Source organism: Phalacrocorax aristotelis, chromosome 8, assembly GCF_949628215.1.
Source record: "Phalacrocorax aristotelis chromosome 8, bGulAri2.1, whole genome shotgun sequence".
Lineage (NCBI taxonomy): Eukaryota > Metazoa > Chordata > Aves > Suliformes > Phalacrocoracidae > Phalacrocorax > Phalacrocorax aristotelis.
The window spans coordinates 41275048-41287837 of NC_134283.1; the positions used below are offsets into that span (position 1 = coordinate 41275048).

A 12790-nucleotide genomic window follows, 5' to 3' on the forward strand; every position below is an offset into this window, starting at 1 on the left:
AAAATCTTCAGAGACTGGGCTTGTTGGAGCTTGGCAAAATCAGGTTTTGTGATGTTTATTATTATTTTGAGCAAGGTGGCTGTGAATAGCAGCATGCAGACTGTTTGAATGATTCAACTCAACAGCTTGTTGAGAGTTGACAATCAGATAAGTCACAGCCAATCCTTGATTAAGAGTAAGAAGGGGAAAAGGTGGGAGCCTTAACACTTCATATTATACAGTGCAGCTTCTGGGTCAAGTATGCAAGCAGAAAAAATATTCACTGATGTATTTTAGCATTAAGGGAGTCTCAGCATCTAGTTTATGCTAAAGAGTTTCTAGCTATCAGAAGACAAGTAATGGGGAGGGCAGGAAAGGGAGGGCACCAGTGGCAGACTTAGTAGGGCAAGGATCCATCTTTGCCAGGCTGCAGCTGATACCAGATATCCATAGCTGGTTTTAACAGATCAAGGAAGAGTCACAGCCAGTGTTAGATATTTAAAATTTTATTTGCCTCTAATTTATTCTCATAAAAACACTCTAGTCTATTTGGTTTTAGTATTCAGACAGTACAGGCTGCTGATATTATCATCAAGAGTGATATTAGAGAAGCAGTACAAACCAATCTACTTTAGCATGTAACCAAGCACAGGTGGAACTAAAACCACCCACACTTGTAAAAACTAATTAGCCTACTTTCTTAGGCCTTATAGTTAAAATACGATACTCAGTAAATGGTTATATTTACCAACCCATATAAATAAAACCTAACATGGTAAAATGGGAACAGCTGAATGTGCAAGAGTCAAAGTAAAAATATGTAGATAGGTATTTTGCTAATTAGAGCAATCACCAGTTAACTGCATCTATATTGTAATTGTCTCTTACAGGTGCGAGTTTTCCTCTTCATTTCCAGTTAAAGTTCATCACTTTCATACAGTCCAGACTGCTCAGCCAAACGCTGAAACTCTCCTTCTGGTGAGAAAGCTTGTTTCACATCCAGTCCTCTTCCATTAAGTGCCAAATACTTGCTAAAAGTTGGTCGAACCCGTAACTGCTTGGGGGCTGGAAGCGGCTTGTTTGCATGTGCTGGAAGAGAGGAAAAAGAAAGCCTCTTTCAGTGTCTTCCCAGACTGTGGGAAGACCCGTGGTAGAGCAACACATTTCCTTTTTATTTGCAACATGATGTTTCATGGAGCCCCTTTGTAAGGAGCCTTTTAGGAAGAATTTAACAGACAAGCCCCTATCTCAGAGGCTTATGGAAAGGAGTATATTCACCTTCTTGGTATCAGTCCAGTTGTAATCTTTAAACAGCACAGACAGCAGATGCAGAGTATATGCAAAGGACACATCACACAGTGTCTTGGCACTAAACAAATATGAGTTTTTCCTGAGATAGTTACTTTCTATTTTCAGTATCTTGGGAAAGAAATCCTCCCAGCAGTCCAAGCTTTATTAAGTTAATGGCAGTGTTAGGCTTGCAGTTGGACTCAATGATCTTAAAGGTCTTTTCCAACCTAAATGATTCCATCATTTAATCCTGGGGGTGGTCTGTTCTGAATACAAGTGCCAGGGGCAGTTTCAGTTGTGGTTGTGGCACTGTGATGTGGTACTTACTTGCAACCTCCAGCCTGGCGTGGCATGTGGCCACACCTGCTCCGTTGACAGCAGATACGGTATACCAACCAGCATCTTTCTTGTTTGCATTATGAATCAGGAGGCAAATCCTTCCAGTATTGTCATGTAGCAAGCTGAAAAATTAAGGTATTTACGTGTGAGTGCTTGGAGTGGGAAGGAATGAAGACACTGAAATCAGAGAGTCAGTTTACGTGCTGAGGAGCTCAAAGCCCTAGAACAATTCTTACAGGGCACTGCAAACTATTTAGTCATAAACACTGCATTTGTGTTAGGAGCCACCAGTGATTCGCATCATGATACCATTCAGGTGGCATCAAGGCCCTTCTGAGCCCCACAGCCTCAGAGCATGATGGATGCATTGCAGGTTTCAGTCCTAAAGCTGTGCTTTGCCTTGTGTAGGCCTTGTAACTGCTTCTGGAATTCAAAGTGACATCTGGTCAGTTTTCTCTCTGTGCCCTCAAAACAAGACTCCGAGCATTGTGCCTGTCCAGCACATGGGCCTGTTCACCATGTGCCATAAATGAGGGGCAGATCTAGCTTTCCAGCTTGCTGCTTTTAGAAACCAGCCAAGTCAAAACTGACTCAACAAATACTGGTTATTGTTTTCTAACACACCAATGGCCAACTCATTAGTAGGATACCTTATTCGGTCTGTATTATATTGTACCATTTCGTTGTTTCTTTTCCAGTAAATCCGGGGTGTTGGGATAGCAGAGATCTGGCATTCAAGTCTGGCTGTATCTCCTTCAAAAACCTTTTTGCTTTGTGGCTTGAAGATGAAAGTTGGAGGTGTGTGATGTTCTTTTGCTAAATTAAAGAGGAAAAATAAGGAGGAGTTACTGTAAGTACTGAATGCTAATATCAGACTTGTTTTTTTAAGATTTCAGAATCCTAAATTCAGGAGGGCACATGTTCCTTACTGCAACTCCTTAGCCTACAGGCAATTCCCATTAGCATAAGGGTGTAGTAGTCATAATCCGCTTTAGGAGGAGAGTCAATCAACATATATTATCAATTCTGGGAGATTAATAACTCCCAAATTCTGGACACCCCACCAAATCTAAATATCCTGCTAGAAGTGCTTTGAAGAAATATTGCATCCTAGATGTATATATTAAAATAGTCTTGGAAAAGGCAAGGTGTTTGTTATAGTTTGAGCATGGATATCTGGAGATCTACCTCTGCTTCTTAGCTGTTTTGTGTCCCAAACAGACAGATTACTGAGATTTTCTATGTGTGGCCAGGTAATTATCAGTGCTCTCGGTCTTACCAATTACTTCCACTTTTACTGTGAAAGATGCTTCTCCTGCACGGTTGACAGCCACACATTCATATGTCCCTGCATCAGATGATTTGACTGCTTCAAAAATAAATGAGTGGAATCCCTTTTCTGACACAATCATTTTATGGAACTGGTCTTGATGAATCATCCTTCCATTCTGATACCACATCACATCTGGAGTCGGCAGCCCACTAACCTGTGAAGGAGAAGAAAGCAGTGAAGAGTTAAACAGCTTTAAGATAGTCTTTCAATGCTATAGGGAGTTTAATGCCAATAGATTATCAAATCATGATCCTACTGCGAAATTTTACAATCCTGCCTAGTTTTGAATATTAATGCCGTGCTGTACAGAGAGGAGGGGTCATGAGGTGCCATGGAGAGATGCACTTTAGCTACAAGACAGTGGATGCTATTCCTGCAAACCCCTGCTCTTCCCATCCTGTGAGGTAGTTTGGATTAGGCCAGAGCTACTCATTGTGGGTTCACAGAGCCAGGAGGATGTCAGCCTTTTAATCCCACAGCTAGTAGTGCTGACATCCACACTGTTTTGATAATGTATGTAAATAAACTGTTCTGCAGGCATGCTCCAGGTTGTCCACAACATTCAGAAGTTAAACAATTTGCAGCAAAATGGCTAAAGGTCATGCTAACATCTGGCAAGAGTTTACTTGAGAAAAATGGATTGGAAGTCGTTAGGAAAAACCAAGCCAAACCACAGTCAGCAAACAGCCTTTGCAGTAAAGTTGCACATGGGGAAGACCTTGGTCCTTTTTTTACCCTAGGGTTGGTACAATTGCCATGCAACTTCAGGCCATTCTGGCGTTTTGTTTGTTTGTAATTAGGGCATTTCCTTGCTGGATTGTCTGCTCCAGCAAGGGCACAGTTACCTCAGAGAAGATTTATTAAAGCCAGGCTAGTCCTAAACAGGCCTTGCCAGACATGTGTCCAGCATGTGTCCACTGAAGTCAGTGGAGTCCCAGTGCGAAGCATGAGGTCACCTCTCTAAATGCCTTCTTTCAGCAGAGCCTTAATAGTCATTCTTCTCAGTGAGGTCTAAAAGGTCTTCTGCAGTGGTCCAGATTTACCACTATTTAGCTTTAACATATTCTTATGCAGCTAATTCTACTTATTTTCCAAGAGGAAATGCTGAAGCATTTGCACATCTATATATATAATTTTTTTTTTTTAGTGTTGCCTGGAGAGACCCTGCACCATCTGCTGTTAGTGCTCTGGCATATTAAAGTGCAAAGACACTGCAGCTCAGAGACCTCTCTTCGTGCCACGCCCCCCACAGAGTTAATGGTACTGAAAGAGAAAGGCTGGTATTACTTTGAAGTCGAGCCTGCAGAATCGCCCCTCCTCAATAATTACATCTTCAGGCACTTGTGTAAAACGTGGCTGAAAAAACTTTTCCTGGATTGAGTCATGTCCACGTTCATCTCCTCTTGAGGATGGTCTGCTCCTAAAAAGAGGACAGAAACAGTGAATTGTGTAAAAGTTACCGTAGCACCAATGACATTGAAGCATCAATTGCAGTTAGAGTCCCTCATCACATTTAGGAATCCAACACTACAGTTCTGGTTTGTTTTTCAGCTGTAAGGCATGAGTTTAGATTGACTGCTTATCTTGAGCAAGTTGTTCAATTCAACACAGAAGCATAACATATTAAACCTTAATCTTTGGCCTAATATCCAAAAGAATGTACAAGAGCAATGTAGGCTGTGTTTCATCACGCTATGTTTTGTCATTTACATTGTCGGACCTTGCTTTGACGAGAGAGATATCTTCTAGAATATGAAGCATATTTGCCCTAGGTATGTGGAGTCTTTAAACCTTTAGTGTTATGCTTAGACAGGATTAAGATCATAGGCATCATCAACCATCCACAAATGGCAGCGTTTGAATTGAAAGGAAGTGAATGAATTCAGTAATTACTACTTCAGGAAAAGTGATAAGTAGTGAATTAAAACTAACATTGACTAGAAACATTTGAAATAAGGTCTTGAAGAGTAGCGCAGCACAAATCTATGCATTACCTTACATGTGTTGTAGGAACCTGCAGCCTGATGTTCTCTGCATTCTGGTGCTCGGAAAGAAGAAGAGGAGAGGTGAGTTAACTTAGAAAGTTTTATCTATAAACTGAACAAGAAGCCATTTTCAGATAGTATACTGACTTGAAAGCAAACTGGATATTTCAGAAGTCATTGGGACAAGAGGTAAAGAAACTTGCATCAGGACCTAATACGCTCTGTTTTCACCCCAGGTTTTGCCATGACAGTGACAAGTACTATTAATAGGATGGGACAGCTTCTCGTCACTCTGCACAGGTGGTAGGTGCAGCAGTTTTGTTTGGCACACAAGGCTTTTGGCCAGCCAATAACCTTTGTTAGAGGGGAGTAGTACTACTGGCAGTATCTAAAATGAGAGCTAAGTACGGACTGTCCTTCCCTATAGCAGGAATAGAAGTGGAATTGCTGGCAAGAACACTGTATTGTGCCCACTTAAATATGGTACCAATAGCAATGAACACATGCTGAGCTGGAAAATATTTTTCTTTCTAGATCACAGCACCAACTAAGCTTGCTGACAATTCCACAATCACATGAGTAAATCTGCTAAAGTACCCAGGATTGATTCCTCCTAGGAACTTGGATGTTCGGAAAACGCAGGCAGAGTTTATTACCAGCAACTCATTTCAGCAATGGAGTCAGATAGACAAAACACTGCATGGAAATTTCTGGGGTGTTTGCATTGAGCCATCACCATGCTTGGTTCTGTGCTCTGTATCCCAGTCCTGTGGAACGTTTAAACCTGGGTTTAAACTTCAAGCACAGAAGCAGTCTTCAGTCCAGGGGGAGCATCACATGAGAAAGGGTTTTGCTGGACTGAGCTCAGTGCTGAGTCCAAAGGCAGTTGCTTGTATCTGCTCATTTACAAAAGTTCTGTACAGTTATTACTTCTCTTGTGAAACGGTGCTGTAGTGACGAAATTGCTGATGATAATTCTAATGCTCCATTATATGGACAGACTGCGTAGTTAAGTTCCTGAGGAATCAGGAGGCTGAATGAATCAGTGACTACAATATTTAAAAATAAGACTGAACAACGGGAATAAGATCTTCCAAACATAAGCCCATCTCTCCTTCCAGTGCTGCTTTTTATGCAACACTTCCACACCGTGCAAAGTTGTCAGTCATCGTGTTTTGACTGAATGTTTCCTTGTTCTCTGCAAAAAATGAGGTTTCCCTTGCTCTCTGAAGCCTGTAATGTTCGCTTCTTTTCTGCTGTTGTCAGGTGATTGTTGGGAAGAAATAGCCGAGATTCTATATTCCTCCCTTGCTGTGATCTTAAGTGCCTCTTTCACTGAAGAGTTTTGCTGACTGCACTTTGAAAGGTGTGTGCCAGCCTGCTGCCTCTCTGCATCCATGCAGCAGGAGGCATGTCTTCTTTGGCTGCACCGGTACCCGGTGCCACATCACAGACATTTCCACTAACTTTGATCACAGAAGTGCTAAAGAGAGCTTTTAACTAGCCTGAATAACCAATGAATGATGCAAGTCTCCAACTAAAGTCCTTTTGAAAATGCCAGTAGCAATAGATTCCTGTCTATTAGTATGTGGGCTTCTAAAATAACTACTTTGCCTTCTCTTAATGGTTGCAGGCCCCTGGAAGGGCTAAAACCTAACTGATCCCACACCAAGGCCCTGACCTCTTGTAGTCAATGTCACTTATTCCAAACAGTGACAGGTGTAAATCTTGCTGACCTGGCCAAGTCTGAACTCGTGCTGTTAGAGAGTAGGTACCTGCATCCCTCGCTGTTCTGCTCCCTGCCTGTCACAGGCAGGGTGTAATGTGCTGTGCAGCAGCTGTTGTAATTCCTCCCTGGAGAGGTCATTCCTACAGATCAGGCCCAGCAAGGGGATGGTGCTTAAATTCCCTGCCTCTGCCACCATCACCCCCCGAAAAACACCCCAAATCCCTACTATACAGAGCTCTGCCAGTGAGAGCTGTCCCCTTCCCTCTCCTGCACTGGTACCAAGAAAACCTCGACTCTCTGCCCTATTCAGGTACAAGCAGGTCACAGCACAGTCACCAGGAAATCATTGTTCTAGAGACAGGTCTCCATTTACCTGTGCATTCTGCATGCTGTCTTCACTTTGTGCGTCCAACACAGATGCAGCATTTACTGGTCCGAGCAGCCTGCGAGCCATTCTTTCTTCATAAGTTAATCGCTTAAAGCAGAGTGGAGAGGAATTCTAGTCAGAAGTCCATTTGCTATTTCAGATCAGCTTTTAAGAGCACATTAATATGCTACAAATTCAGGGTGCTGTCAATGAAAGCAGCAGCTGAATAGAAACACCACGTCTGTTCCAGAGGGTTTGGAGTCCGTGATGCCTACTGAAGTCAGCCTCAATATATACAGCCCTGAAATGCATAAAAGATTAAACTGCCTGTTCATCAAAGCCTCTCTAATGCCATCTGTGGCCTTCCACTCCTCCTCTTTCTCCACTGGGATTATTTATGGGTAGCTGATGGCATTATTTCAGAAGCCAGAGTAAGTCCCAGGGTACCTTTCTGTTTGCACTGGGAAAACTTCCCAAGTCATTCAGCTGTGGATTTACTTCAGTAGCTGAAGGCATGATGGGTGCTAGTGTCCCCTACTCCTAAAAAAGAAAGAGCTACACCAGAAGCAGACACAGCTAGAGAGGAGCACCAGTGTGCCTGAAAGCACAAGGGAAGCTTATGCCATCACAGCAGCTGCCTTATGAAATGTTGTATGCTGTCCTGAGAGGAGGCAAGAACACATTTCAGTCATGTAACAGTAAGTTCCGACAATATGGATGCAGCACACAGGGAAAAATAAGAGCAGAGCTAAATACAATCTCTATTAGTTAGGTTACTTTAGAAGAGATTGAGTTTGTTACTCCCCTGAGCACCAGAACACCTGACACTTTGCTTCCCACAGAGTTTACCTTAGGTTTGGATTTTGTGAAGTGAGGATAAGCTGTGACTGACTTTCTACTGCGTACAGGACATCTATGTGGCTATTCCCGGGTAGATAAAGGTTTGGAGAGGCTTGTGGGACTTTTCTTTAGAAGAGAGAGAGACCTTTTGCCAAACCTGTAAGAGCTTAATATCCCTGAGGTTGTTACAGTTGTATCAAGTGTGGCTGAGATTGGCCAGTTGGTTCAGATGTTGTTGGAGGACAAGGGGAGGAGGACACAGAGTGGTGGTTGCATAAGCCTTATTTTTAGCCTGGCTTCCTATGGGAAGAAAAGCTGGCTTACAATGGCAAGCTTTCTTACAGCAGATGGAACAGTCCTGTTAGGGACACATTAAGTCAGATTTGACCTAACATTTTTTTTTCCCTTCAATATTTGAAATTATTTATGTGGCACAAACCTGATCCTACTTATAATAATGGAAAAACTCCTTTCTACTTCAGGGGAAAGAGGATGGAAAGTATAAACACTGGGCTTTTACCAGTCTGCCTCCAGCCAGCAGGAAGGTTCCCACCTTAGAGACCTGCTCGCTCTAGCTTGCTGTAATATGCTTTCCTACTGGTAAGCAAATTTTTCTCCCAGATTTGGATTTCTTGGCAAAGGGGATTGCATTTTGTCCCTCTGCAGAATGAATAAGTAGGTACTGAGACAGAGGCCTTCTTATAGGCAACAGACTTTGTGATAAAAGGTCATGTAATTTCATTGATTTGGTGTTCATATAAAAAGAAATAAAAGAGGTTTACCACATGTGATGATGGTCTCTGGAATGAGCTTTCAAATATTGGTACTTCTCAGAGTTTCTAATGATTTGAGGTGGTTTATTAACCCCAGCATTGAAAGTCGGGGTGAAATTGCATCTGGAGAACTGAGGGATTCTCCCTGGGCTTCTAGTTGTCTGTGGATGCGATGTTCAGCAGGAGAGTTTAAGTTTGTGCCACAGCTCTAAGTATGCACCTTTCTCTTGTGTGTATGTACCTTACTTCCGACCCTAGCCTTATTCATTTGACTGCACAAATTCAAAGACAGCTTGAATGGTGTGTGCTGGCCAAGAAGGTAGGTTAATGGGGAGAGGCAATAGCAGCTCAAAGCCATCTTACTGCATCAGACAGCCTTCAGAAGTCAATGCATCCTTTACTGAAGTCACAGGAGGTGCCGACATTCAGTTGCCACAGGAGATGCCTACAGACAGACTTACAGTAGCCATCTCCCTTGGCATACATCCAGGCCAGTTTTCACCATGCACTAACCATGCGCTGCTCCTCTACTGGGAAGGGCCTTCTCAGGGCTGAGCTGAACCTGGCCCACCAGTACAGCTATTTGCATGCTAATAACAAAAATAACGGTGAAGAGGATGTTGGGAAACAAAGAGGTTTGATGTAAATCTTGCAGAACCACACCTTCTACACCAGCCCTGAGCCATGATTAAAAATAGAGTCACAGTTGGAAGAGATTTTTTTTACATTTCTAATGCAGAAATTCAACCACCTCACACTGAATGAATATTCTGGTCATAAATGGCTGAAAGAACTCTTGCTGGGACCTGCTGAGGTTCTGAGTAAAGGTGTTTGGGCAGTGTTGCTTCTGCATTTCCTTCTGGTTTTGGCTCAGTTTGGAGGCTCCAGCCTCAGGGGCACTAGAACTAGTCTCTGCATCCCTGCTTGCACTACCAAGAGCCAGAGCAAACTGGTTCTTTAATCAGCAATATTCCCTTACCTGGTTGCCATTCTGGAGAAGGTTGTCTTTGCATCGGAGTTTCTTTTCCAAGTCCTGAATGAGGGCCTCTTTTGTTCCTCGAATTTCCTGGTCTGATGTCTTCTGCATAGAGTTGATGCTAGCTTGTTTGTTATACATTGGTTGTGAGTAACTACTCATGCAGGAAGAGAAAACAAAGTTATTCTTGTAGGCCTGCTTGACTGTTTGCTACAGCTTCATAGAATACACACAAAAATGTAAATCTGCTACCTAGAGACTGTGGTTCAAATGAACCTGTTCATTTGAGAGAGAGAGATAGGCTAGGTGACGTATCAAAACTTAAGGGGAAGCATCATGATCTAGCCAAGTATTGAATGTCCTCCCACAACACTCTCAGCAGTTTGCTGTGGGTTGCTGTTCAGCATCCTACATCCTGCAATGGCCTCTGCCCTGACTCAGGTGTGCGCAGTAAGGCTAGCAGTGTTTTGAGGGAGCCGCTAACTCCACTGAGCAATGCGAGCAAGTTGTCCTTCAAAAACTGCATTCCTCTACAATTTCAATTGTTAAAAAGGCCCTGGGTGCTGCAAATCCACAGCAAGGTCACAAACTAATTTATTAGGCATGAGTAAATTGCTTATTAGTTGTCCTTTTCTTCTTGGACCAAGAAAGTTACTTCATATAGCATTTCTGTCCAGGTGTTCAATAGCCAAGCTTACTCCAAGCTAGGCTGGGTCTTTAGGAGCCCTTACTGCAACCCCTGACATAGCCTGATCCTGTAATCCAGTCAAGAGACACAATCAAGGTTTGGAGTTAGATAGTAGACTTGATTCTGAAAGGTGCTAGGAAAACAGGAGCATCCCTCAAAATAGTTGCAAAGGTCTACTAGAGGTCACAGCACCCTGTGGCGATAGGATCTAGCCCAGTTTGTTACATGCTGTGGGGCCTTGTATGCTGTAGTGGTGTTCAGCAATTATTTCTATTCAAAATCCTCTTCCCCCATCGCTTGGGAATTTGTTCCGCTGATTAGAATAGGGTAGAAGTGTTATAATTCTGGTACGTATTCCCAGCACTGCTTGGACTTAATAACTTGCCCAAGTTATAACAAAAACTTTAATAATTTGCCCAACAGATTAATGTGTCTCATGTCCCCATTTGCCCATTTGAGGGATGATTAGGAAAATAATTCCTCAACTCACAAGATCTTGCATTTAAGAGCAGCTTATATGAAAAGCATAGTGAGGCACCAAAGCCCTTTGCTATGAAAACAAACAAGGCCACTACATACACAAACCCAAGCCGTTACTCCAGATGCATACCTAATGCCCCCCGCCCCGCAGTACTTTCAAGAAACACTCCTGAGTGCCCCAGCTAGCCCACTCCGTCTTACCTTTCTACTTCCCACTGTGCTCTGATTCAAAAAATCCCCAGAACCATTCAGATTTCCTGGATACAAACTGACACTTAAACCTGAATTTATATCCAAGCCAGCAGGACCCCCCTGCCCCTATCACCTTTCCAATATCCTCGGCTGAGCGTTTGTTGCATATTCTACATTGACTTTCCCCAGGACCTCCAGCTAATATTGGCAGGAATACAAGTTGGTGAGAAGGCAAGACCCAGCTCCCTTTGAGATCTCACTGACCTTGGGAGATATTTGGATTGCAGCCCAAAGGCAAAATGATATAATACATATTCAGGAAAGAATTTGGTCTTTGGTCTGAAGGGGTAAAATTTACAAGTGGCTGCCTTTCTGTTGGCATGAATAGTTAATGAAAACCCTGTGGTAGGTGAGAGTAGGGTCCCATCATGATGTGGCACCTCAAAATATTGCTGAGACTTATGAGGAATCTTAAAGTTGTTTATATGTGGGAAATATTGCTGCCTTCCTCCCTGGCCCCATTCATAAGCCATGTTGGGCAAAATTCATTTGAGATGGGTGTCCATCTTCTGTTCTGGATACCCTTAAATGAGATATTGCCATCAAATCAAACTAACCTGTTCAGCCCACCCCAGGAAAACCTGCACAGCAGCCTGTGACATGACTTCTGTGCAGTCTAATTCCCGGTGGATACCCATCTCTCCCACACAGACACCAAGGGCAAGCGCTCAGCCTCCTAACCCGATTCATGCAAAGTCCTGCCTCAAACATCAGAAGTCAATGGGAGCTGTACCATTGGCTTCGGCCGAGCTGGCGTTTCACCAGATGGTTGGGTTTGGGATGGTCAGTGCACGGGTGAGGCCAGGCCAGAGGAAAGCAAGGGGAGGTTAGAAGCCTGTATATACTTACTGAGGTTCCATAGGAGAAGGAGTTTGGCTGTTATAGTTGGGCTGCGAGGGTAGCACTGAGCACAGGAATGCTGCGGGGGGTTGGTTAGGCATGGATATAAGCCGTTGCCCGGATGATGAGCTAGCAGGAGACTGCGCAGATGCAGGTGTGACGGGATATGTGGATTCCTTAGGGGCACTACAGGAAGGCGAGGAGAGCGTGATTGAAGAGCTCAGCGATGACGAGGAAGAGAATTTCTGCCCACTTGGGTTACGAGGCTGTATTAGGATGGAAGACTGTTTGATTTGTCTGCTTGACTCGGTAGAGGCTGTGGGTCCTGGAGGCTGCTGTTGCCCTTGACACGCATTCTTAGACTGGATAAAGTGTTTTGGACGTTCGTAGTTAAACATGGTTGGTTGGCACATAGAGGAAATGGATGGGAAATTAGGGACACTCATAGGAGAGGTTTCACGGCTGTCTTGGGTTTTTGTTGGTGATAATTGGCTTTGGATAGGTGGCTGGTAAAAACTAGGTGGTAGGCCACAAAAGCTTTCTTGGCTGGGTTCCTGGATAGTATGGAACCCTTGCCTTGCAGAATAGAGGCTTTCTTGGTGTGGATTATCCCTTAAGGAAGACAATACAGATAAAATAAATTGTACATCACCGTTTGAATCACAAAAATACTGTGTCGTGACCAGTCATTAGCAAGCCAAAGAGTATGAAGTTCAGGCAACTGACAGTTAAAGCTTGAGCTTAAAATAAAGAGAATTAGGATTGATTAGAACTATTCCAGAACTGTATGAACATTTCAGATTACAATAACAAGTTGTGCACTCTGACTCATGTGCAGTGCTCACCATGGCTATCTTATCTGCAGGAGCCTAGTAAAGTCTAAGAGCGAGCAATTGCTCTTTATTGAGACAACCTACCA

General features: G+C 43.3%; 1 protein-coding gene across 7 annotated transcripts in view; it reads right to left on the bottom strand.

The window, feature by feature from the left end:
• Positions 1-464: 464 nt before the first annotated feature.
• MYOT (myotilin) overlaps positions 465-12790 on the bottom strand; it is a 35124-nt gene continuing 22798 nt past the window's right edge. For 2 of the 7 annotated variants that reach the window (XM_075102854.1, XM_075102857.1), the window contains 9 exons: positions 11881-12483; positions 9615-9765; positions 7029-7130; positions 4936-4985; positions 4229-4361; positions 2888-3095; positions 2259-2424; positions 1597-1730; positions 465-1068 (listed from right to left, as the gene is read on the bottom strand). In XM_075102854.1, the coding sequence (XP_074958955.1) occupies positions 896-1068; positions 1597-1730; positions 2259-2424; positions 2888-3095; positions 4229-4361; positions 4936-4985; positions 7029-7130; positions 9615-9765; positions 11881-12483 (1720 nt within the window). In that variant the 3' untranslated portion in view covers positions 465-895. Of the gene's footprint in view, positions 1069-1596; positions 1731-2258; positions 2425-2887; positions 3096-4228; positions 4362-4935; positions 4986-7028; positions 7131-9614; positions 9769-11880; positions 12612-12790 lie in introns of all 7 variants that reach the window. The other 5 variants (XM_075102855.1, XM_075102853.1, XM_075102856.1 and 2 more) reach the window with 5 other exon arrangements.